This window comes from Mycteria americana, chromosome 5 (assembly GCF_035582795.1).
Source record: "Mycteria americana isolate JAX WOST 10 ecotype Jacksonville Zoo and Gardens chromosome 5, USCA_MyAme_1.0, whole genome shotgun sequence".
Lineage (NCBI taxonomy): Eukaryota > Metazoa > Chordata > Aves > Ciconiiformes > Ciconiidae > Mycteria > Mycteria americana.
The window spans coordinates 60,239,153-60,264,835 of NC_134369.1; the positions used below are offsets into that span (position 1 = coordinate 60,239,153).

General features: G+C 42.2%; 1 protein-coding gene across 5 annotated transcripts in view; it reads left to right on the plus strand.

The window, feature by feature from the left end:
- The window catches only part of EML1 (EMAP like 1), a 132,202-nt gene that overhangs the window by 34,056 nt on the left and 72,463 nt on the right, over positions 1-25,683 (plus strand). For 2 of the 5 annotated variants that reach the window (XM_075503571.1, XM_075503573.1), the window contains exon 1: positions 11,593-11,908. The exons of 1 other annotated variant lie outside the window; for it this stretch is intronic. In XM_075503571.1, coding sequence (XP_075359686.1) covers positions 11,842-11,908 — 67 coding nt within the window. In that variant the 5' untranslated portion in view covers positions 11,593-11,841. Of the gene's footprint in view, positions 1-11,591; positions 11,909-25,683 lie in introns of those variants that run through there. 2 more of the 5 variants (XM_075503570.1, XM_075503575.1) reach the window with 2 other exon arrangements.

Below are 25,683 nucleotides of genomic sequence, written 5' to 3' on the forward strand. Positions count from 1 at the left end.
ATAGGGTGGAAGGATTTCTTCATACACTTTCAGGATTATTTATCCATCCCAGTATGCTGCTTGCCTTTTCCACTCTGCATAACACAGCTGACTCAGTGTTTGGTTTGTGGTCTACCCTTCGTTGAGCTATTTCCTAACCAGTTATTACCCACCTTCCAGCAGATAATTCCTGTCTAAATGTAGTCCCTTGTACGCGACCTTAGTACATTTTATCTTGCTTTTACAGATAGTTCCTTCAAGCTGCCAAGATCTTTTTTTAAATTTTAACCTGCCTATTGATGAGCATACTTGCAGAGCTCCCAAGCTGTGACCTGCACATTTACTAAGTATGTCCTCTGCTCCCTCCTTCAGTCACTAATGAAAATGTGGAATATAATGGGACTAAGGACAAAACCGTGCAGAATCGTATTTCATACATTCTTCCATTTTGTGTCACTTTTTAGGTATAATTACCTGAACACCTCTTTTATAATTACCTTACACCTGTCAGAACAGGTGTAGCAGGGTCAGCAAGGCTGTTTCCTTATTTGCTTATGAGAGTCATGAGTGTGCAAAAAGCCTTACTGAAGTTAAGTTATATGACACCAACTGCCTTTCCCCTCTCCACAGCACAATACAGTCATAGAAACCAAAAACTGGTTTAACAGACTTTATTCTTACAACTAAAGCTGAATGCTACCTACTTCCCCTTTATCTTCTAGGTACTTATAAATAGTTTGTTTTTAAAAGTCCCAGATTTTTGGGGGGGATTGAAGTTAACCAGACGAATCAATAATCTCCTAGTTCCTTTTCCCCCCATTTTAAAGACAGGCACCATGCTTTCCTATTTCTGATCCTCTGACACCCTATACATCTAGTCACTAAGAGACAGTAACTACCCGTCCTTCGATCAGTCTGCCCTTTAAGCAGCATAGGATGAAGTTAACAAGTCTAGCTAATTTGAAAAAAAGTATCTGAATACAGTGCAGCCAGGAGATGAATCAAACTGCAGAACTAATGGATCCTAGTAACAATCATCTATTTGCTAGGTTAATTTTCAGCTGGATCAGTTCTCCCATCCAGATCCCTGCACACCCTTATAAATCGCTGTGGCAGCGGGATGCAGGAGGGCAGCGAGGAGGTGGGAACGGAGTGCAGCAGGGATCGTGTAACGACCCTTTTTCAGCAACAGCACTGACTTAACATGTTTGTTGAAACACAGCTTTAATGAAGACAGATACAAAAAAGTCATTAATCACTTGTACCTTCCCCGTGTCATCTGTCAATAGTTGTCTCGCACCCCTGAGTAGGGGACCAGCGCTCCCCTAGCCTTCTTCATATGTGTTTGTAAAACGACATCTTGTTACATCGCTGACCCTGCTTGTATCTTATTTTGTGCTTTTGTCTTTCTGATTTTACCTCAACATACTTTTGCCTTTCATCTCTACTTATCCTCAATAGTTCAATCACTTTCCATATAGTTTCTTCTGGTCAGGTCAGAAAGGGGCTTGTGATGAAGCCAGGGACTTTATTACTACATTTCCTCTCCTTCTACACTGAGATAACTTATGTTTCTGAGCTCCAAGGGAAAAGACGCAGGGATGGAAAAACCCTGGGTTTCGGTCTTCATATGCCATATTTCCTAATTTCACATGGAAGGAAATGGGGAATGAATGACAGAACAAACACTCTTCATCAGACGAATGGAAAAAGTACAAAATGCTAAATCATATCAAGACTGTCCCCTAATTGTATTGCTTGAATACGATGCAACTCAGAGCAGTACGTAGCCCACGGACGACACAGGCAAGAGAGAAAAGGACATTTTTTCTCCAGCAGTTCTGATCTGCTCAGCAGAGCTGAATGTAAACAGATATTTCGCTCTGCTTCTAGTCTCTAATTGCATCGTTTTCCACAAGTTCACATGTATGACAGCTGAAAATCATGAGTCATATGTATTTTTTTCCAGCATAAAGTATTATTTACTCCTTATGCTTGGATGGTCACCACATGACATTTAGAATAGTGAAGTTGGCAAAATGTCCTTTTACACAGTCTTACACAGGTTTTCTTTAAAACATCTTACTGATACAAAATTAATGCCATCAATGTCTTTGAAATGCATTTTTTTCTTAATTGGTCATATGAAGCTAAATTGCAACAACATTGCTAAGCTTTTTTTTTTCCTGCTGAAATGATTGCTGAATAAGAAAATAGATGTTGATGTCTTGAGATAAAAAATGTCATGAAAAATGAGGAGACATTACAGATGTGTAAATCTGAAAAATCTGGATCCAGAGTTTTGACTTTGCCAAACAACTGTTTAGTTGAATAAAGTCTCTGATGAGCATTAATCAGCTAGCTAGGTTATTTGTAATTATTTCTGTATATAGCACCATAAAGCTATATAACACTTTTTCTAACAAATAAAAAGTAATGAAATCAAGACTTCAGCTAAAGCTGGTGGTGCTTTGCAAGTTTGCAGCAGATGAAGACTTGGTTCTTGGCCTATTCAACCCACCTTTTAATCTAGGAGGACTCATTCACCTTCACATGGGAATATTTGCCTGAAGGGATGGTTTTGGGAAAAGATGCAAAATTCTTCACTGCAAGATTTCTCAGACATCTGTAAAATATGCCACAAGCTAGTTATGGCCAAAATATTCATTAAACAGCTACTGATATGTAAAAGAGCTGTTTAAGAGGAAGAATGCGAAGGAAAAGGCAGCAAGCCCCTGCGAGTCAGGGCTGTAGGCTGATGTTTAGAGTGAGATCCTAGCCTGGACTGCACAATGGCCACGCAGGGTCCCTTGGCAACCTCCAGTCCTTCATCAGCCAGTGCATGCTGCAGGGGTTTTATGTTCTTAATTCTTTCGTCCATGGCTGCATCTGTTTGTATAATTTATGGCACACAATACATATTTTTCTTTTGGGATTCATTCTATTCTTTATTCCAGCATTTATTCTGTCGGAAAGTGGTGGGACAAGGAGGGGTTATCAGGCATCAAAAAGTTGAAAAGAACTTGTCTTCTTGCCCTTTTTTTCTTGAATTATGACCGCACTAATGACAAAATCCTTTTAGTTTCCCTCCTTTCCCTTATTCGTAGCTCTGGTTTTCTCTTGCTTCTTTGAAAGCTTGAGAGAGAAACGTCAGGTGGTGAAATACTTAAGAATTAAAGGGCTGCATCAGGAAGTGTTTTTAAAATTAGGTGACTTGGTATCCGAAACAAATGCACGATTGTTCTTCATGCTTGGATGGCTGGCAGCCAGGCAGGAGGGCCTGGGCTGTTTCTCAGGGCTTCATTCAGAGACTGTCATTATTGCCCCTATTACTTTTTCCTCTGTCCAGGACTCCCTTGAATGCCACCACCAAAGAGAAGAATGCCACGCATGGCTTCCCCTGATGAGGATTAGTAATCCTACACCTTGCACTAGCTGGCAGAGGTGTTTTAAGAACAACCAGAATTCTTTCCCCAAAAGCCAAATATTTTATTACTGTATAGACCTGATCCTGCAATTTAAACCCGATTTCTATGCATGTTCCTGGGAAATTCAACGAAAGCTTCTTTGAAGTTCAACCACCTACTTTGCTGCATTTTATTTCTTAAGTTTTATATGTCAAAAGGAGATGAAAAGTGGCATTTATCTAGATTTCTGGATACACTTGCTATGAATCTGTAGAAAGAAATTACCTTGAAAAAAACACATGTAACACAAAATTGCTTTGATCATATTGTGGGCCTTGGGTGATTGCACAGACCAGAACAAAAAAGTCTCTTCCAAGCCAAATTCTGTTCCAAAGTAAATAAAAAAGTTTAATTCAAAACAAATTTATAGTTACCCACAAAAATAAAAGCTACAGCCCATGCTGGAAATTAGTGTAAAGTAATGTTGAAAACTGTAGGAAAGGATTGTTCCCTATTGCTTTTTTCTCGACCCAGCCAAGTTTAGATTAGCTGATGATTTAACTGTTTTCTTCCATCCCCAGGTTGTGTCTTGGGATCTTGTACTGGGAAAGCAGAAACGGGCTGAGGCAGCAAAAGCGGTGGAGGGATGAAGGTCTCAATGTAGGTGGTCCTGAGCTCTGGCAGATATCAAAGGAATCTGTGAGTGTAGTGGGCTGAATTTCCTGCATATCTCTTGTAGGTCATCCTACTTTCCACCCTCTCGCTCCTCTGCCCACTCGGGAAAAGCTCATGGAAATTCAATGAGTTTGAACCAGTGGACTTTCTATTGTCCCCTGCAGAAATAACCCACACCGTACAAATGGAATACTGTCTTCTTTCTCCCCCTACCTCTTTTAACAGGAGATGGATAAGCAAAACATTAAGATAGGTTAGTTGAGGCGGTAAATGGGCATATGTGATGGCAGGAGTTAAGATTACAGGTAAACTTTGCAACTACTTTCTATGACTTGTTTAGTGACGCAAATTAGCTTTCCCAATAAGCACCTAACTAAAAGCAAGCATAACATACAAAATCACTAAAAGAAATGCAGTATTTTTTCCAATTACCTCTCAAGACGCTTGCCATAGTTAATTTTCCATATCCGGGCAAATTTCCAGTAACATAAATTACCCATTTTAGCTCTTATTGCAAATGTAGAAAGTGACGTAAATGAGATTGGCTAGCCCCTTCTAACATTAATATAGTGGATGGATGTGATGCTTCATCTTACACATACATTTTTATGTGTGCTTTATTATTTACATGGCCAACAGTAAATTTTCCTAGTATGCATCGGTTCCCATGAGATGCCCTTAATTGTGCTGGATCCTGAAAACAGTGAAACAGTGACATAGGAAGGTGGGAAATTATGAATACCAGGTCTGATAAGGCACAAGTTTAAACCACCATTCTACTACCAAGGAATGCAAGAAACAGTGTTGAGATACTTCCCTCTGTTCACAGGCGCTATGGGTATCTGTTTGCAGAGTAGAGAGACTTCTCTCTCACAGTGTAGCTGCCATATATCCTTTGGACATATATCCTGTTTTCTGCTTCTGGGTTTTACACATTCTTGTAAATTGCTACAGTTAAATTAAAATTCTCAGTCTAAAAATTGAACAGAATGACTATTTTAGTACCACTTTGTTAAAAAAATGGCAGGTTTTGTGTACACCTTAAATGATTAATTTGCTATGCTGTTATTTAAGTAACATTTTAAAAAAATATGTCTATGTTATAGTTTGCTCCAGTCTTTTTCTTCTGTAATATAATTCAGAAGGCACAGACGTATATTGTTGTGGCTTTGTATAAACCAGATATTAAATTTTAACACAATATCACTTAAATATATGCATAAAATAGACCATTATAACACAAAAACTAAAACAAAAAACCAAACCCAAAACCCCCAGTGATCTCAGCCATGTGCAGGAGGAGTGTCTATGTGGTGCTAGCCACGCAAAAGCATCCCTTTTTCATACTCACTGAAAGCACTTCCCAATACCTACACACCTGGGGCTCCCCGAGGTTTCAGTGGGTGCAGGAAAGCTCCTTCTGCTGGGAGGGAATTCCCCGTGGGGAGTGATACAGACCTATAGGGATGACCCTCCCCTGCCCTGGCTGGTGAACTGGTGAACCTGTGCCAAAGCTATTGTACCTGAAACCAGAGAAGTAACTCCACACCAGGAGGTAGGATTCGTGCCCCTGAACACATCGATGGTAAGAAGAGCTCTGCTACTGGAAGCTTTCAGCCTCCATTTAGGGCTGAAGCCACCAAAACCAGGGTGGCAATTCTGAGCTAGAATTGAAAACTTTTAAGGAGTAATTTTGAAGAGTGGACAGATCATTTCCTCATGTGATGCCAGCCATCATTGCACCTCTTCATGTCAATCTCTCAGAGTATTAATGTCTCAGAAATGCTGTTCTCATCAGCACAGATTGCAGAGAAGGTGGAAAAGGAGTTGCATTCCCGAATATCTGTAGTGTACTTTGCTTCTCATCAGTTTAGTATCATACTGTTTTATCTTTGCGTGTAACAAGTCTGCAGTTGGCCTTTACATACACTGAAGTGCATTGAACCCAACTTGTTAGGGGACCTTACAAAAATAAGGGTATTTCTACTGCAGGCACTATGGTTGAAAGCATTTCATAATAAACCATACAAGTAATACCTTCAGTGTTTGCAGGCAAAGTAGTCTAATGGTTAGTGCACTCAACTGGTAGTTATTCTGGTTTGATTCTGTTTCTGACTTCCTGGTGTGACTTTGGCTGTGTCATGCTTTCCCTCTCATTTTCCAAATACGTAAAATAAAGACAACATTTAGTTCAAAAAGACGGTGCAGCTCTGAAAGCACCACTGTTTGCTGTGCAGCCTCCCATCTTTGAATGGGAAGAGTCATAGATGTGCAAAGCATTATTCTTTTCATCTTCAAAGCCTTCTCTTTGTATTTACAAATTAATCAATCTGCAAAGCAATACTTTTTCTTTCCTGGGCAGTATGATTAAGATTATTCTTATTAATTATAGGGAAAATTCCACAATTCCAATACATGTCATTTGAGACAACATGATGTATACAGACATATTGCAACATATTTTCATTTGGATTGTAAAACATGCATACCTTTGATGGTTTCATCCAACATTTGTTATATTGTATTTTTAATGCGCTCAGACTGTGCTGGCATAATGGTGATCCTCCCCTTATACCCCATCTTTCCCACACGCATGAAGCGTGCTTTGTAGTGACATTCATGAAGACCCCTGCTGTGGTTGAAATGCTGGAGTCCTGCTATTTAGAATGAACGATTATTCCAGCGGTTGAAGTGTTTTCACAAAGGAGACTGGGCAGCAAGGCACTTCTTCCTTGCCTACCCCACAGTAGGAGAGGAAATCCTTGTTTGAGCCTATGATAGGACCCTGACAGAGAACCCCACTCTAATACCTGGAGATAGTCTACTGGTGAGGAAAAGCCACTTCTGAAGAATGAAGACAATTTATTCACCGCATGAAATTACCTTCAAAATAACAAACAATCTCTGCTGCTGCTTAAATCCAAAACTTAACCCCAGGGGCCCCCTCTGCTAAGTGCTGATCTCATCCTGCAAGTGCCTAAAACCCAGGCGCTGGTGCTCCCCTCCCCGGGACTCCCGCAGTGCGTAGCCTGCTGCTGCTGCTGGCCCCCCAGCTCCTGCCAAACCCCCGCGTCCTCCAACACCGAGGCAGAGCACCGTGCCAGTGAAATGAGGTCTGTGCTTCGACGCCAGCTTTCGGACCACCTAACTGCCAGTGTCGGTGATGAACAGCAGGAAGAGGTGCCCATTTCTCTGTTTTAAATGAGTGATAGATTATTCAGGGAGAAGCACACGCGTGGTACCTTGTGTTTTGGATTGTAGTCTGGGGCCAAGCACCAAGTGTTGCAATGCTTCAGTTTTTTAATGGATGAAACCTCTGACTCACAGAGGAAAAGCAAAACTTGAACAAACACACAATTTAAAACCTTCCAGGCTTGAGCAGAGACTGACTGTTGCATTAAGTAAGACTATAAATGGTGAAACGCACTCTTACGTCTTAAATGGAAACACAGTGAGCTACAGAACTGAGCTCAGCTCCCTTTGATCATGCTGCAGTAAACGCGACCTATCAAATGATTGCTGAAGAGCTTGAGGGGCTCTTCAAAAGTTAGTCACGGTGAAATAGATGCTATAATTATATCCACTGATAAATTTTAGTGAAACCAGCACATTTGCTGATGGTGCTAGATGCTTTACCCGATGAAGATTTCTCGTTACAAAATACGTTTAGTGTGCGCAGCAGCCGTCCAAGCTTTCCGGATCTGTTCAGCAGACACGCATTGCGCTGACCCAAAAGAAGAGCCTTCCAGCCTCTGTGGTGAAGCGAGCCTTCACCTCCTGTAAAGTCTGCAAAGAAGGGCCCACAACACCTGGTGCCGTTAGCAGCTCTGCACAGCAGGCTTTGCCACTGGCATCCAAACGCCAACATCCTTCCCTTACCAAGTGCCGTCATCTCATTCCCCGAACAAGCCCGCTGAAGCAATGGCATTCAGCACAGACCCAGGTGTCAGGTATGAAGGGTAGACTGTCCCAGCTATCACCAAATGCTGAAAACAGCCTGAAGCTGTCAAATGACAGAGCCCCAGAAGTGACCCAGAAAGGAAAGTCCCTCTTCAAAAGTCCTTCTCTACCAGCCAGGTGAAACATGCTTGTGTTGGGCTTTTTCTCTCAACATTATCACAAAATGTAAACAGTACAGGGATAAGATTTATATAATCAGTGTCTGCTATTTTAGTGGATTTTAAGAGGATACTGTAATGCAGATTTCTTTGTTTCATATTGACATGGTGACTGGGACAGCGCACTCTTGACTTGAGAGTATCGTTAGCTGTAACACGTTATAATACTATACAATTCTATACTGTTGAGAGTTATGAACTACAATACTTCTGATATGAACCTGCTGCAGGGTATTTTTTGTATTTATTAGTAAGGCAAAGAAATAGAAATAAAAAAGGAACAGGAATACACAAAACATCAAAATTATTTGACTATAGCTTATTCACAGGGAGTGAAAGCAAGGCTTCTTTGTCCTAAAACTGGAATATTAACTCCTGAAAATTCAGCTAGGGATGGGTAAAAGCTCTTTCGTTCTCACTTAGCAAATAGTCATTCGTATTACACTATTCAATACAAATGAAACTTAAATCACTAGTTACAGTGATTTACATTACAGAAAATACAGCTTTCGAAAATGTAACATCATACGGAGTTTCTGCCACTGCCAACAATAAGCGTGCGCAGACATACAGCAACAACTCCCCTCCAGATACATCAATCCCACTGTATTGCTCAGGATGCCACCTTCCCATCTATAGAATTTCCCATTTTCCAATGCGCTAGCTTTGACCTGTACAAATGATTAAAGCTATAGTTTACTGAAAAATGGACAACACAAAGAAGTGTTTTCACTGTTTCACCGTACCAGCAGAATTCCCAGAGACACATTTGTGCATCCTTCAGGTCTGTTGTCCCATTGTTCCCACAGCCAGACAGAATTTCTTTTTCATTTTGTGCCTTGTGGTGCAGTTTAGTGTAATAAGATTGTAACAGGTCTCGGAATCATTGCAATTAAATTATGAAACTGTTTTCCTTTCCTAACCCTTGCCCTCAGAATATAATGGCATCATAACAGCATCTAGAGACTGGAGCCAAGATCGTTTTGTGTCACATCACTGAGCTGATTTGCAGCGCAGTGAGCTGATAGGCTTCGCTGACACCTTCGCAACTAATTTCGGTAGGTAATCTATTGTAAGGTTTTAGATGTTGTATCTTCCTTTAGTGATGCCGCATTCAGATCAGGTTTAGATTTGAGTTTCTAAGTGCCTCGTAATTTCCGCCCTCCGAAACGGAGCTGCATTGCCCCTTTTTGTCTTTTCTTCTGCTTTGGCAGATGCCGCAAACGTTATTGGGTCTTTAATTCTCTTATCTTTGTAGCACTCTCACTGACAACACATTTTTTACTACAGACATAAAACTTTTAGATAGCATAGATTTCATAGATGCATTTGCCAAAACTTGCACATCTGAAGGAGGTATAGGTTAAGCTAACATTGACATCTTATGGCGAGCACACTGCTTGTGCTGAAACTGTCTCTAGCTGGTGGAAAATTAGCATATTAAAACACTTCTCAACCTCAGAAAGAATAACCTAATCATGGCAATAATGTTTTAAAATGAAGGAAATTCTTATTTAAAATTTGTATTAAAAATGAGCTTCATTTTTGTATTATTGAACTTGTCTGCCAAAAATCCCACGCATATATGTGTTTCTGCGTGTACAGTTTTTTAGAACAACATGGCATCTTCAAGAAGTTTGATGGCTTATGAATGAAAAGGTCATGAGAAAACCTAAGGGCTCTCTGTTAAAGATGAGAAAGAATCATGGCTCATTTAAAACATCAAGAAAATCTATTTTCTTTAGTATTTTTGAAGTAATTTTCTCTTCCATGCTTTTTGGGGTTTTTTATGTAATTAAACTATGACAAATTGCTGTCATTTTATAGCCCACAGCTATAAAAAGCAGTTGTTTTTGTCAGATACAAGTTAAGCACCATCAGGCTGGGTAAGTACTTGTGTTGGAGATGACTTCAACTCTACCGATATTGGCACTGGCAATTCAGGAGGAAGCACTTTTCACTCTGCTTTAATATGGAACCGATGTCTCTGCCTAATTTTACAGTGTATTTTTGTGTTAGCACTACCATGGTTTAGTGGTTGGTGAAAAGACTTATATATACTGAACCCACGTCTGTAAATGGATCCACATGGGGGAACTCCTGAAAAAAAGCTCCTGAAAGGACTGAGACCTGAAGACATGCTTTGTTAAGTGCTTGGCATTTTTCAAGGCGAAAGGTGCACTATTTTTCTTGTGTCCCTTGAGGAGCTTCAAATAAAAATGCCTTTTGGTCACTGGACACTTCAACATCTCTAGCACAGAAACTAAGCCCGTAAGGTATGAAATAATTTTACAGTATTGCTAGCCACCAGTTTTGTACCGCTACCCTCATCTCACCATGAACATACCTAGATAAACATACCTAGATAAAGAAAAATACTAAAACCAGTTGAAATTATTTTAGTATCCTATATTGGAAAAGTGTATAATATTCTTCAACCTAAACAGTTAAAACTGTATAAAATGGCTTAACGAATCTTTTTAATGGCTTAACGAATCTTTTTTTTTGTTATTGTAAGAGAGTATCAATTGCGATATTATCTTGACAACTCTATCCTGTAGCCAGCTGAACCGCCACTGAAATCAGTGGAGGACGTGAGGCGCAGTTACACGCAGCCCGTTGCCTCAGGGGAAGAAGCGTCCGATGGCCGGCAGTAAGGAGAGTGCCGCGGCAGTAAGGAGGGATGCCCGGGCCATGCACTGCGCTCTCCAGCTGACAGCTGCCCCAACAGCTACCGCAAAACTTCTGCCTTGAATTCAGAGATATTCCGCTCCGTAACTCTTCGCAAGGCCGTACTTCTGGCTCACTCCCCTGAGCCCCTCGGCGGTATTTCCCTCGGCAGGGACGGGAGGTGGCTCTGCTCCACCTCGCCCCGATCAGGACACCCCCTCTCGCTGGGTCCCGCGGGCAGCCGGGAGGCAGGGCCCTCCGCCCGCGGCACGGGGAACCGGGGCTCGCCCCTCCTTCAGACGAGGACGGAGGGTTTCGCGGTTTCAGACGAGGGCCGAGGGTCTCGGCGGCGCAGGGGCGGCCCGGCCCGGCGCGGGGGCTCGGCGGAGCCGCTGAGGAGAAATGGCCGCGCCGGCCCCGCGCCTGCCGAAAGCCGCGGCTCCTCGCTCGCCCTCCCGCCCCGGGGTCCTCCCCGCCTCTCCCCGCTCGAGCTAGCGGTGCCCCGCGCCTCTCCGCTGCGCTCTCCCGGCCCTCCCGCCGCCCGCGCCCGCCCGGCGGCTCCCTTCCCGCGAGATCCCGCCGGCCGCGCTCTGACAGGGCTCCGCCGCCGCCGCGGCGCCGGGATCTCCCTGCCGCCCGCGAGCCGCGGGGCGGAGGCTGCGCCGCCCGCCGGGAGCCGCAGGGCGAGCCGCCGCCGGGCGGAGGAGCGGCCCCGCGGCCGGAGCGCGGCGCGCCCCCGCGGCCCCCCCCGCCGCCGCGCCGTCACGGTGCCCCGCCCCGCCCCGCGGGTCTCCCCCCTCGCCTCGGCGGCGGAGCGGAGCGGCGCGGCCGCCGCCCCAGCCGCGGCGGAGTGAAAGGGTTGCCATGGCAACTGAGTGAGGCAGGCAGCAGGCCGCCGCGGCCCCAGCCGCCTCCGCTCCTCAGCGTGTGGGCGAGGAGGCAGCGGGCGGCCGCCGGGACAGCCGAGGGGAGGCCGGGAGCGCAGCGGCAGGATGGAGGACGGCTTCTCCAGCTACAGCAGCCTCTACGACACCTCCTCGCTGCTCCAGTTCTGCAACGGTAAGGGCGGGGGCCGCCTCCCGCGGCCGCCCCCGGGGAGCCGCGGGGTCCCGGCGCCCCGGCGGGGCGGAGACGGAGGCCGGCGCGGGGAAGGCAGCGCCGGGAGCGGGCCTGCCTGGGGCTGCCGGCGGCGTCCCCGCCGCCCAGGGCCGCGCAGCTCCGCGGCGTAACTCGGGGAGAGGAGGAGGAGGAGGGAGGAAACTTCACCCCCCTCAGCCTCCCCCGTTATACAGCGGGAAACCTGCCAGCCCTCGGCGCCGGGGTGCCTCTGTGAGGAACTTCCCCTGCACCTCCTTCACGGGAATATGTATAGATATGTGTGCGTATGTATATATTATGTATGTGTATCTGCCTCGGGGGCAGATCCGGTAGCCCAGGCGGTCACCCACCGCTGCGTGCCTCCGCTGCGCGTATGCCAACGTACATATATATATATATATATATGTATACGACGGAGCTGTGAGCGCACGTATGTGACCGTGAGGCGCGCAGTGGCACGCAGCGGCCGCACCGCAGCGGTGAGAGCCGTCCCGGCGCGGTGCGGTGCGGTGCGGCTGGGGCAGGTGTCCTTCCGCCCCCCTGCCCGCGCCCCGCTCCGCTCCCTCCCCGGAGAGCCCAGCCAGCGGCTCTCCACCACAGCGAAGGACAGTTTGTAGGGGTCAGATGCCTGTGACGAGTTACGGTAGTTGGCCTGCAGTTACTGATTTTTCTTTCTGTTATTTTTTAAGGTAGGGGTTAGTGGGGCGGTGGTGTCACCTGGGTGGCAGCGTGACAGGGTTGCTGCTGGGCTGCAGTGACAGGTCGTAAAAAAGGAAGAAGGAGGTGAGGAACTGCCAGTATCCTCAGAGGAGGTAGCTGGAGATTGGCCTGCCATAGTGTTTGGGATTACTCAGCTAGCTGGTGTTTACTGTTATTTGGGGGGAAATAAATCTGGTATCCTAAATGTTACAAAGAGTTTGTCATGGTAAACTTTAAGCTCAAAATACCTTATTTTGATTCTAGTTACTGCTTTCTAGCAGCAAAATTGCAAGCATTCATAATCTCATATTTCATTGAAAATTGATTTGCGGGTCTCCTATTCCTCCAGATTTTAGTAGTGGTCTGGCTTTCTACTGCTGTCTGAACAGCTGGAGTCAGTTTCATGTTAAATTGCTTCATGACAGCAACTGCATCAAACATAGCTGCCTCTTCTCTTGGAAGAAATGAAGATGATAAATTTTACATGATTTTCTTTGTGGTGTGGCGCAAGAAAGGGACAGATTAGCAGAAAACTCTAATACGTGTGGACCTTGAGATTGCGGGAGCAGTTTTTCAGGGCATGACGAATCGCATGTGTGGGCTATGCATTGTGTGGTGACGCCGTATTCTCAGAGCTCTTCAGGAGAGAAAACTATGACTGTGGACGGGGGTTGTACGCTACTAGCAGATGACTGTTTTGCCTAAACTTAATAAATATTTCATTGTAAGTATTTTTAAAAAGAAAACATACAGCAATGTATTTCAAAGTTTCACCCATTTATAAGCAAGCTGTCTTCCTGCCAAAATCCCTGGGCTTGCTTTTACAGTGTTCATGATAGTAGCATACGTGTGGGAACAGTAGGAGTGGCAGCACTTTCTGAACAGTTGGAATAAGCAGAGTAGCTTATTTCTGAGAACTGTCGCTTACGTTGGTTTTGTAACTCTGAGCACCTATTATACATGATGGAAATAAGTTGTATGTATTTATGCTGTACATAGGTTTTAAAATCTTAGTTAATCCTTAAGTGTTATGCTCTAGAATCTGTTACTGATGAGATTGCTTGCCTAGCTGTCATCGCATTGTAGATAGTGAGCTCAAGAGCTGTTGTAAACTTGTATTATTCTGAGTTTATAAAAGAAAGTGGTTTGATTCAGAAGCCTTTCCTTTTATGAGTTAGCCTTCAGTGAGGCTATATTAGATGAGATGAGGAAGAACAAGAGAATCAGGCCTTTGAATACTGCCTTGAGGTGATCAGATATTTCACACAGACACATGACCCATGAGGAAAAAAAATACAGATGGAGGATGCCAGTGAGGGTTTTGAGGTTGAAAGAGGAAAAGAAAATTGCTTTACAGAGAAGTGGAAAGCTCTTGCAAGTATGATGGGTAGTATGAAAGACAATGTGAAGTTGGGAGTGGGGCAGGCACAAAGAAGAACCAAACAGAGCAAGCGAGTAGCGGAGATGTGAAGGAAAATGTGATTGATATAGGGTAAAGTGAAATACAGAAATGGCTGGTAAGCACTCGAAGTGATCATCGCTGTATGTTGAGAGGTTTTCTGCTCTGAACATAGAAGAAAGGATTAATTTTAGGTTTGCAAGTAAAGACATGATGGAATTTTCTGATGGTCTTGAGCTGAAGAAATGATAAAGAGACTGCCTGTATGTATTGTGTTTGGAAAGATCAGGATACAAAGCCTGCGCTCCTGTCGGAATAACTGTGGGTCACCTGTAGGGCAGCAAGCAAGCTCTAGCCTGGGCCCAAGGATGGCTGCAGCTTCTCCCACTCCCACTGCCTGGTCCCTTCTCCTGGCTTGGGGTGGGTGGCAGCCGCAGACGGGATGGGGGAGGAAGGGAGCAGTGGTGGGCAGGAGGTTGTGATAGGGATAAAGGAGCAGGATCTTGGCTGTTGGAGGACCTGATCAGAGAGGAAAGGAGTAATATGAGGGCAAACTTACCCCAAGCCTCCCTTTCTCTCTAGAAAGGGCTCTGGGGGTCCCGTCCCCGTCCCCCCCGTCCCCCCCCCTTCTTTCCCCCATATGCAGATCTAGTCTGCATGATTGTTTAGTAATGTATTTTTATGATTTGCAATGTGTGCAAAATAAGGTAAATGGAGAAGGAGGGGACAGAAGAAAGAGGTGACGAAAATATGTTCGTTTTGAACTGCATGTCTAAAATCTAGGGCAAATATTTAGCACAGCTAGTTCGAAGACACATACTTTCTGCAACTGTTTGACAGAGCAGTAGGGTAGGGTTGGTGTTTGAGAAATGTTACGTTAATGAACGCAAGTGTCAGTCTGAGATAGCATCAAAGCAAGGAATACAAACTTGCAATGTGATTTTTGTCAAGTTATTTCATTCTTGTTGCCTTAGTTTCCTTAGTTGTATACTCAGAGGAGAGTACATACCTACTTTGGTGGAGTTTATTGCATTAGTTTGAAATCTCCCTCTTGATTTTCAGAGAGCAGTCTCTTCAGATGCACAAAATGTTTTGCTAGTTGCTGTGCCTATTCTGTTTGTCTGTTTATTTTTAAGTAAGACACTAAAATAACTCCTCTTAATGCCTGTCTAAGGACAGTTCTCAGCTTACATCTCACTTTCTAGGTAATGAAGAACACTTGGTTTATTTTGCATGTTGAAAAGTAGAGCTTGGATAATATTAACCGTGCCTCGTTATAGATACCCTCCTTGATATTGATGTAACTTTTATGTAGTTCTTAACTAGAAAGCCATTATGTTTATCTACAGTCAGTCAGGGTGTTAGTAACGAGTTATTTAAGCTGAAGGTAAAAGTGGTAGAATAAGGCAAGATAGTGTTGAGGTTTTTAGCATCTGCTTAAAAACTGGTGGGGAGAACCATGCTGGACATGAAACTCTACAGAACAAGGCGCATATTGGAATTATAGACAGTGCTCATCTCGCCTTCAGCTGATTTATTGAGCTGCAAGAGTGATCAGGAGTGATTATAGGCAGGTCGGGGAGGCATGTAGAGTGTGGGCAGAGGTTCGTGGGTCCTCTGACCACAATTCCCTATCCATTTATAGCCGTAACGATGACCTAATGAACATGGCCCGCACCACGCTAGTGGCTGTGGGCAGAATTATTAGACATGTAGAAAGTAAAGGGTGAAATCTGTGATTCCTGCACTCTGCAAAATGCCTGTGTGGACTTAGAGAAGGAAGGGAGAATTTATCCTTGATTCATTTGCAACTTGTAGCATCTTTTTAATATCCTTCACTTGGCTAGTGGGAAGATTGTAGCTGTCAAATGGCCATTTCTGCAACCACGGATGCCTTGTTTGACAGAAACTTCAAATTTAGAATATCTAGGTAAAGCAGTAAAAAAAGTGTAAAACAAATTCTTTGTAATGAAATTGATTTTTTTTTGGCAAGGGATTCCATAATATTAATTACAGTTCTGTTTAACTGATTACCTGAAGTCTAGTTGCTAGTAGAAAAACTTTGAGAAAATTTTGAAGTGATACCAACTATATTAACATTTATTTTAAAAAAAGCAGAATAATGAAAAAAAACCCTCTTAAAAGTAACAGTTCCTTTTTGCTCCCTCCCTCCCCCCAAAATCACTAAATCATATTATTAAGATTTTTGAGAGGTAATAGTTTTGATAACTGTCAGTCACTATGTCTTTTGAGTCATGAAAAGTAAATTGTGTGAATCACTTCATATACTAGTTTTGGTCAGTTTATTTCCAGTTCGAATCTTCTGCTTCTGTAAGTATCCACCATTCCTGAAAATAAATTGAATATATGTAAATTTTCTCTCTGGCTCATATATCTACAAGTGGAGTGATGCCCTGTTGATGAGGAAGTGAACGCCACAAACAGGAAACCTTTATGGAGAGTATTATTCTGGCAGTCAGCTCTTCTTTCCCATTTGATTCTCACACTTCCTCTCCCTAACCTTCCGAAATACAGCCAGTTACCCTCTTCCTACAGCTGGACCAAAATCGCACAATATAGTATGGATTAGGGAAGGAACAATGGTAAGTTGAGCCTTGTAGCTTTGAGGTCACTAGTTCAAATCTGTCAAGGGTTGGAAGAGGCTGTGATTTGTTTTACTGTGACCACTTCCTAGGAATAATGCAAAGCGAAATTGGATTTAATTTCGTTCTCACTGGGCGGATTCACGCACTGTATGTATGCAAAGATGTTGCAAGCGTGTTCAAAAAGATGTTGCAAACATCTTAATAGCATTACTCATGTTTGTTGTTTTTCTCAGAAGCCTGTAACAACAGGGACAGACAGAAAACCAGGCTTTCTCATGTTTCATCTCTCGACCTGTTCTCTCCAGGACAGCAGCACATTTTGAACTCAGCAGTGGAGCAGATACCCTACATGAAGCTTCTATCAGTTTTGTAGGACAGTAGAAGATTTTATTACCCAGAGTTGCTTGGAGACTATTTTCTTACTTTTGCTTTCATTGAGAGTTGTTCCGGCTCTTACAATCGAACCCTTCAACGTAATGCTGGATTGGACTCTACATTAAGTGTCTGTTTCACACATTTTGGAGCTATATAGAATATAAGTTGATTTTTTTGATCAGCTTGCTTCTAGAACTTATTTTCTTCTATCCTGGAATAAAGGGGAGGGGTGGCATACAGAAACACATTTTTTTGTATGTGCAGTAATTGAATGCAGAATAAATCAGTACACTACGAAATAAAAATAACTTGCTGTGATGGACACTTTCACAATATATATTGTTAGCCTATTAAAGCTCAAACTATTAGTTTTAATAAGACACTATATAAGTAACATGAATTTCTTGCCCTTTAATTAGCTATGTATTTCCAAATCATGAATTATTAAAGCTCGTTTTAGTCATGGATAGTGTTAATTGTAGTTACTGCAATTTAGGTTTCTTTTCTTTCTTTTTTTTTTTTTTTTAAACTAAGGTTTTAAAAACAAATGAACATATAGACCAGTTATGAGAGATTCCTTTGGTGACAGTCAAACCTCATAGAGAATCTGTGTCAGTGTTAGCAGTATGGAGAAAAACTACAAGTATCAAGTATTTTATCATGAATAAAACAACATACAGAATTGCAAATTAAAGCATTGGGCTCTCAGCAGAAAAACATGCTTTATCTGATCTTCAAGGAGTTTTTTAAAAATTTAATAGTACTTTATAGAGCTGATAATTAGAACTTAAAACACATATTTTAAGAATAGCAAAACTCAGATTCTTTTATTGAAGCTTAAACCACATGCAAACAATTCAAATAAGGATTAAAATTATATTAGAAGCACATTATTAAAAAGTGAATACATGAGGAGGCAGTGAGGGAGTATGCCAGTCAGTGACATACATTTTAATAGGTTTTATCCTCATTTCCCTCCTGTTTCTCCTTTCCTTAGAAATTTAAGATGAAGATTTTAAAGTTGATGCTGCGGTTCTTTTGTCAAGAGAAATTTTGGAAGCTGTAATGAGGAACCTGTCTTTTGATCATTAAAATCTCGAGGAAGATGTGAGAGAATAAGTAGGAAGGTTGTGTGAAACGGTATAATGACTGTATTTTTTGTGGGGTGCTTGCTGTTCGCAAATGACACTAATTGGGCAACCATAAGGAATTGTGAAAGCTTAGAGGGAGTGCAGAAGGAACTATGGACGATGCTCTTCTTCCACGAAACACAATTTAAAATGTTCGTCCATTACATAATTAAAATGTGGAAGTAGCTCCCTGAGGTTTTTAGGGAGATGGGGTAGGGATAATGATATGTTAACACAATTTCACTAAATTAATTCTTTGGAAAGTAATTAAGTGAGATTGTCCACACTCCATTACTTCCAAAGAGTAAAATCTGACATGATCCCTCATTTTCTGGTCTTGCTTTGAAATGACTGATTATTGAATAAATATAACGTACTCGTTTGAAAACTAGTATTGGAGGTCTCTAGCAGTGTTTTTAGATATTGTGGAATGTAGAAACTAATTGCCTTTTCGGATTTAAAATCTGAAATAAACACCTCATTGTGATAAAAGCAGTTTGCATTTCTTAATAGCATACACCCTGTATTTGGTTGGAAACTTACCTAAGTTTTCTGCAAACAGGAAAGACGAAATACTTTCTGGTTTTAAGTATAACTCCTATAATCCATTGCAGGTCAATATATGAAACATTGCTATGGGCTTGTAGACATGCGAGAATTGTGTGTGAATAGGTGCCTAAGCTAGGCTTAAGTGAGCTTCCTAAGATAACAGAATAGATGAGCACATTTCAATAGGTGAATAGAAAAGATAGCTAGTAAAGACAAATATTTTTTAATGAAAACTTTGTAAAGAACCTTGTACTTCATGAAAAATAGATGCTTCTTTTTCTTACAACTGTAGTGAAAACCACAACAAACAGAAACAGCTTTTGAGGCTTCCCACTGCAGGTCCTGTACACCCAAATGGGGATGACTGGGCAGCGGTGTCTAGAATTTCCCTGAGGCTGTGGAAGGTGTTTGTACCCTGAAGTCAGCAGCATCAGGAGCAGCTTTTTTTATTTTTTCCCCATGGGGGTGGGGGGAAGACAAACATCCTGAAACCTGAGAAAGGTGCTGACAGACGGTCACTTTCATATTTATTTTATGTTTACCAAAGCTGATTACCACGCTGTTGCTTCCTTTGCCCTTCCCTGTCCAGCATTTCCCAAACTGTTTTACACAGACCTGTTGCTGCCTAGAAAGCATCCTTCCAACTCCCACATGGAGATACTGCTTGAAATGGCTTGCAGGGTCCGGCAGGTGCGTCCTCCTCCTGACCCTGAAGCAAGCACGTCAGGCTTAATGCGTTACATGACATGGTCCTACCGCTCAATGTCCGATGAATTGCATGCCGGCAGAGGATGGCGTCTTGGAGGTGAGTGAGGTCTCTGGCTAGATGGGTGGTCTGGCAGGGCTGGCTGGGCCGCAGGGGGCAACAGGGTCTTTATCTAAACTGATAAAAACCTTACAGGCATTAGCATATCCTGAGACTCAGGCCAGTCTTTATTTGAATCAGTGTCTGCATTGCTGCCTTTTTGCTTTACATCTTCCAAATATAGGCCAAAATAATAGGGCAGTGACAGCCAGGACTATGCTCAAGTGATCTGAAAAATCAGGCCATCTTTTTTAGGTTCCTAACTGTGAACCTAAAAATTGAATTTTGAATTGAATTTTAAAATTGAATTTAAGGAATTCATGTCTATGGATTATATGAGGCATAGATATAAAGCATATTTAAAATAGCTCATTGTAACACAGTAAGCAATTACTGCAAATGTGATTTGTGGTAAGAAACAAAATTCTGATGCTGTGCAGCTGACAGGAGTTTGGCTGTGGACTTCAGTAGGACTGCAGTTTCAAACTCTGAAAATGTTTATGGCAAACTCCAGTTGAGTCTAAGAAAATGAGGCTTCTTAGAAATTTTGGCTCTCATAGTAAAAAATATACACCACTGTAATTTAGTTAACTCTGTATAATGCCATGCACAGAGGGAGGTGTGGGGGTAGGTTTTTATCTTTTTCTCTCTTTTATGCTAGACAGCGTGTGTGTGTGAGATCCCTGTGGTGGCTGTATTTCAGTTTGGAAATAAGTAATTTCCTCTGTGTTCAGATTTTTTAATGAACTAATTAGGGACCCTTTGGGACACAAGATTTTATACATACAATTTTTAAGTTAAGCATTTATATGTTTTGCAAGGCTCGAGGCCTTTCTTTACTGAGAAGTGAGAAAAGATCCATTTTTAAAATTTGGGGGTTTGGTGTGTGGTCTGGCAGACGTGTAGGCTGGGGTCAGCTACTGGTGGCATATGGATAAACCTTTTCTTGAATGGTATGCTGCAGGATCTGCAGCTGAAGGGCAGAATGCTTTAAGAGGTATACGTAAGATGCACTAGCTCCGAGATGGTGTGTTTTAGTGCTATGTCTACATTAGCAGGAAATGTGGGACAAGAGGAAGAAATCTGTAAAGCAAAACAGTTTGTGATGAGGACTTGGGTATCTGAACATCTCTGCATTTACCACGGACTAGCTCTAGTCTGATGCCGTGTGCCAAACACACATCAGCACTCAAGTGCTCCTGGTGCACTGCTGGAGTGCACTTCCAAGACTTGTCCACGACAGGAACCAAAGAGGGGTGAGTGGTGAGAGGTGAGTGATGATCACTGCGTGAGCAGCCTCTGGTCCAAACTAAAATATGCATAGGGAGCCAGTGGTTATCAAAGTTAGCGGGCAGTGCTGCTGTGGCAGCTAGAGCCGGGGCAGTTGTGCTGTTGTCTTCTTTGACAGATGTGGTCTCCTAGTCTCTAGTCTCTTACCATCGTTCTTTCTAATTTGGGAAGAAACATGGTCGGTACACTACTCCTGAAAAGTTGCTTACTTGTTGTTCCACTCTGTTTTTCTTGAGAAGAGGTTCTTAATATCGTGAACAAGGGACCAGAGGACTTGTGTTGGGCTTGAGCACTCCTGTAGGTCTGAAGATTTATTAACGGTTTGTTTATCAAAAAGCTCATTATGAACACTGATCATGTTCAGAACTGAAAATTGGAAACTTTTGACTTCTTTTGAGCAAAGTTTAATGGATTAGACAGAACTAAAATCAAGGCTTTATGTTTACAGAAGTTCTGCTTTATTGAAAGATCTAAGCTCAGTCATTTTAAAGGTGGTGGTGGGGGATATGGGTGTAGCAGTTTACCTGGCCTTTTTATTGTTTAATAGCTCAGTGTTCCCACCTCTGGTTTTAAAGCTGAGTAAACAGAATACAAATAGTAAGGGTTTTGGTTATGGGATTCTCCCCCCCCCCCCCCCCCCCCATATGATTGATTACTTTATGGTGGGTTTTGCTTAGATTGTTTTTGCTACATTTGACACTCCATTATCTGAAAGGCTTAGAATAAGCATGTTATCTGCACAAGTCTGAAAAAAATGTTTCTGACTATCACACCAGTAGTCTTTCAGAACAAATTTATAACTGAATTAAATCTTTAGTTGCCTGAACTGTATTTCAGCTTTCTTTTATGACCCGAATGCTTTGTTTTCATTTTTGGAAACAGTTAAGAAACTGAGTGGTGGGATTAAATGCTCAGCTATGGAATTGAAAAATGTTTGCTGTTGTGTTAAGCAAATGCTTTGTATCTAAAATTCATGGAAGGTGGAAAATATGTTTGTTGGTATGATCTCCCAAGAGCAATATATCTGTATCTACTCATTTTTTATGGAGTTCACAGTTGTAAGGTGAAGCTTTACAGCAGTGAACAGAGTAGTGTGGTTTATTCCAGCATTGTCTCATGTGTAAGTTATTTGAGAGATTCCATTCTGTAGCTGTCATTCCTAGGTAGGATATTCTTGCTGGGACCCTAACCTCTTACATGAGGACATACCTCTGGGTGTTTGATATGCTTATTTCTAAAATTTGTTTCAACAGGGGGAATCAATACCAGGGCAACATACCACTGTTTTTTTCCTCCTCCCCCCTGCCCTCAGGGCAAAGCTAAATTGAAAGAACTCTTTCTCCTTTTATCTGCTTCTTTTCATAAAATTTACCTTGTTTCTGATGCATATTGATGTAATAAAATCATTCTAACTACTAACTTTGAAGATGAGTAACACTAGGTGATAAAGTTTCAATTTTTTCAATTAAATGAAATAATACAATGTAACATAGATGGGGAGACTGAATAAGGGATGTTAAAGATGACAGTCTTGGTCCTTCAGATGTTATGTGATAAGAGGGTGTATAGGGTTGCTTAGGAATAAAGCTTAACAAACCAGAGAGCTATGGGAGCTGGAAGATAGTAGTATAAAATGCAGGAGACTAAGGTTAAGTGGATTCTGGTTCTGGGGGCAAACCTGATCCCCCACCCAAACATCCGTTCCCATTTTCAGGCTACAATAGCTCAGGCAGATAAGCTAACATACACTGTTTGGCTGCTCAGGAGGAAGGTCTCGCTTCCCCTTCCCTCTCTTCCTCTCTGCGGTTTTACCCACTCAACACTTGACAGACTAATTTGTCAGAGTTAATTTAACATGCTAACCCAACAGAAAAAAAAAATCTACGCAGTGTTTGTGTGTGGTACTTTGGTTTTGCTTTTGCTGGGTTAGTTCTCTGCCAGGTTGGAGAATTAAATCAACTTCCAGAGGCAGCAGAAGATAAATTATAGGAGTAGCGGGAGCTGCAGGCAGACTGAGGGCTTCTAGATTGGCCATTGTGTCTTGTGGAACTGGACCCTTGCTTTTGTCATTGCAGCTGCTTGTGGCACCATGTGTTGCACAGCATCAATAAATTAATCCAAGTTAGAAGCGGTACCCATCTGTTTTGTATTGTAGCAGGTAGAAGTGATCCCCTTTTTTCTGTATTGTGCCAGCGTAGTGTTGGTAGGCAAAGTTTTAAAACACTGTGTAAGGCAATACAGGGAGAGGCAGGCAGCCACTAGAAGACTGTAATAAAGAGGAAAAGTACTTTTTTGACTGCTGCAAGCGTGATTTATAACTGAATTAAAAGTTCATATAGGTGGAAAATTACATATGCTTCATAAATTTAATTTTCAGTTACCCATTCAAAGCACAGTGGACTAACATAAATTTTTTACCATTGAGATTCCTGCATTTCTTTGAATGTTTAGCTTTTGTGGTTGCTTTCATGTGTGTTGTTTTGTTGTGGTGGTGGGTTTTTTTTTTTTTTTTGTCCTCCCTGGAAGCTATGAATCTCAATTATTTTTTGTAATTCTTCTTATGTTCTTTGCAGAATGTGAAATCACATTTGATTCAAAAAATGTAATAGCCTCAGGTGCACAGGTGTACTCACAATATTTTTATACACAGAAATTTTAATTCCTAATTGCATATCATCTATTTTTTCTCTTGCATTTTCAAACTTTGCGACTACGTATTTCTTAGAATTTTCTTTTGTACTTTTGAGAGAGAAGTATAATTTCTGTTCTTCCTTATATCACCTTTCTTGGGAACATACTGGTTTCAGAGGCACATTGATCAGATTATTCCACAACTTTGCAGGAAAAAGCATACCCTAAAACCAGAGCGTGGATTAATTGGTAACAAACAGCATCGGTGTGATGCTGCTGCTCAGTTCTCAGAATCAAGTCTGGATGACTGCAACTGAAGCATTTCTCTTGATTACAGCAGACTTGGTGCAAGGTGAAGAGGAAGATCCACAACATCCCTGTGCGTTGAGGAATTTAAACAAAAATACTCTTGCAGGAGCTAGCAGTTGTCTCCAGTGGTCCCATGTAGGAAGACCTGGGTTAAGAGCCTTGCACTGGAGACAGCAGTTGTGTGTCCTGTTTGTTTACACTTCCAAAAAGTTGAAGTAAGCCTAAAGCAGCTCTAGCGATACCTGCAAGGCTCTGTAGGATTTTGCAAAGCTCATAAACCATTTGGTTGATTCTGGGTTATTAACCCTCGTAGCTGTGACTCAGAAGGTTATGAGAGATTTGTGTGCATATTGTTCCAGGAGGGTGTAACTTCAGGGGTTTTCTCCTTTCTAGTTTTTATTTTTGACTTTTTAATTTAAAAAAATGTTTAGCCTCAGGGAGCTCTCTAAATCTAAGCCTTTTACTACCTCCTGAATTTGGCAGTTGGTTCTCTTGGTTTAAGTCTCTAGGCATGTGTGATGTGAAGCCTTGAAGAAGCTGCTGCCTGGCTGAAGCCTCTTCTGGGGGCAGGGAGAAGGATAATAAAGCTTGTGCTTTTGACCTTTTTTTTCTTTCCAGCATGTAGATATTTTAACAGCTTAACACAAACCACAAAAATAAGTAAAACGGCTGATTTTTAGTAATGACCCTAAAATTACAGAATTGCAAAGACTGTGAATCTTTTGTGGTTTGGTTTTAATTTGGAACAATCACTAAAATCTATGGTGGGGAAAACCAAAGATATTTTTTGTCAGAGTTTTAATATCTAGCGTTAGGAACTAGTTAATCCATTTAAGGAGTGGAACGTGAGATTCAAGGCGGGGATATTTTCTTACAGCCCAGTTTTCTTAAATGATGCCTCATGGTCCACTGACAACTACCAGAAAAGGTGAGGAAAGAGATTTGGGAAAACAACACAAGCTTTTTGATCTTTGTAATTCTGCTTCTACATAGTGTCTGCCAGTCCCATACTCAGCTCAGCGAGAAAATGTTTGCAAATTCCATGGCATTCTGTATCCCAAGAGGCAACCAAGGGAAAAACCTCTCTCCCTTCACCTTTCCTAGCAGGGCTCTTCAGATGCTATCTCAGCACTGCTTGTGTACTTCCCCCGAGAGTAAAATACGTGTAGGTCACCTTCTCCTGGCTATTCCTAACTTTTTCCAGTCTGGCTCCCTTAAAAAGAAGTGTCTTGAGGGAGTGGATTAGAAGTAGGACAAATACCTTAGGGTGAAAAAAAAAAGCTATTTCAAATATCATGACAGTGGTGAGGTGAAGTTCTTTCTGTTTGGCTGTTCCCAGCTGTGGCATAGAGCACTTCCTGCACTACACAGGTTAATATTAACTAAGATTACTAGATTTAGTATTGGCTAAAATATATAAAGTGATTAAAAAACATTAGTGTTATGCACCCATTGCTCAGTTTACCAGGCTGTCTGGGTTTGTCTGCTGCAGAGCCCCGAGTGGCGTGAGTCTATGGCACAAACCCCATGCAACAAGGGGAGCGTGCCCCATGGTGCTCTGCAGAGGCACCAATGTTGTTCAGACCTTAGTTTACTTAATTAATTTGAGCCATTTGGTTCTGGGTTGAGCGAGGCAGCTTGCTGGGGTTCTGGATCAAAGTTGTTTAATTGGTCCTTACTGATCCCTGATGTTCAACAGAGTGAAACCTCATTTTGTAAGCCAAGGAAAAATAACTGTCTTTGTTGTCATGACTTCTGTGCACTGTGGAAGCTTTATTATTACCGTAAATGTAGTAGTAGGTTTTTTAGTAGAAACTTCATTTATCTTAAACAATAGTGTAAATTATCTGTTTTTACTTGCGGTTTATTGTAATACCTTTTGTTCTGCTGCACAGATATTTATTCAGTTTCTCTTTTTATATAACCATTTGTCGTACTAAAAT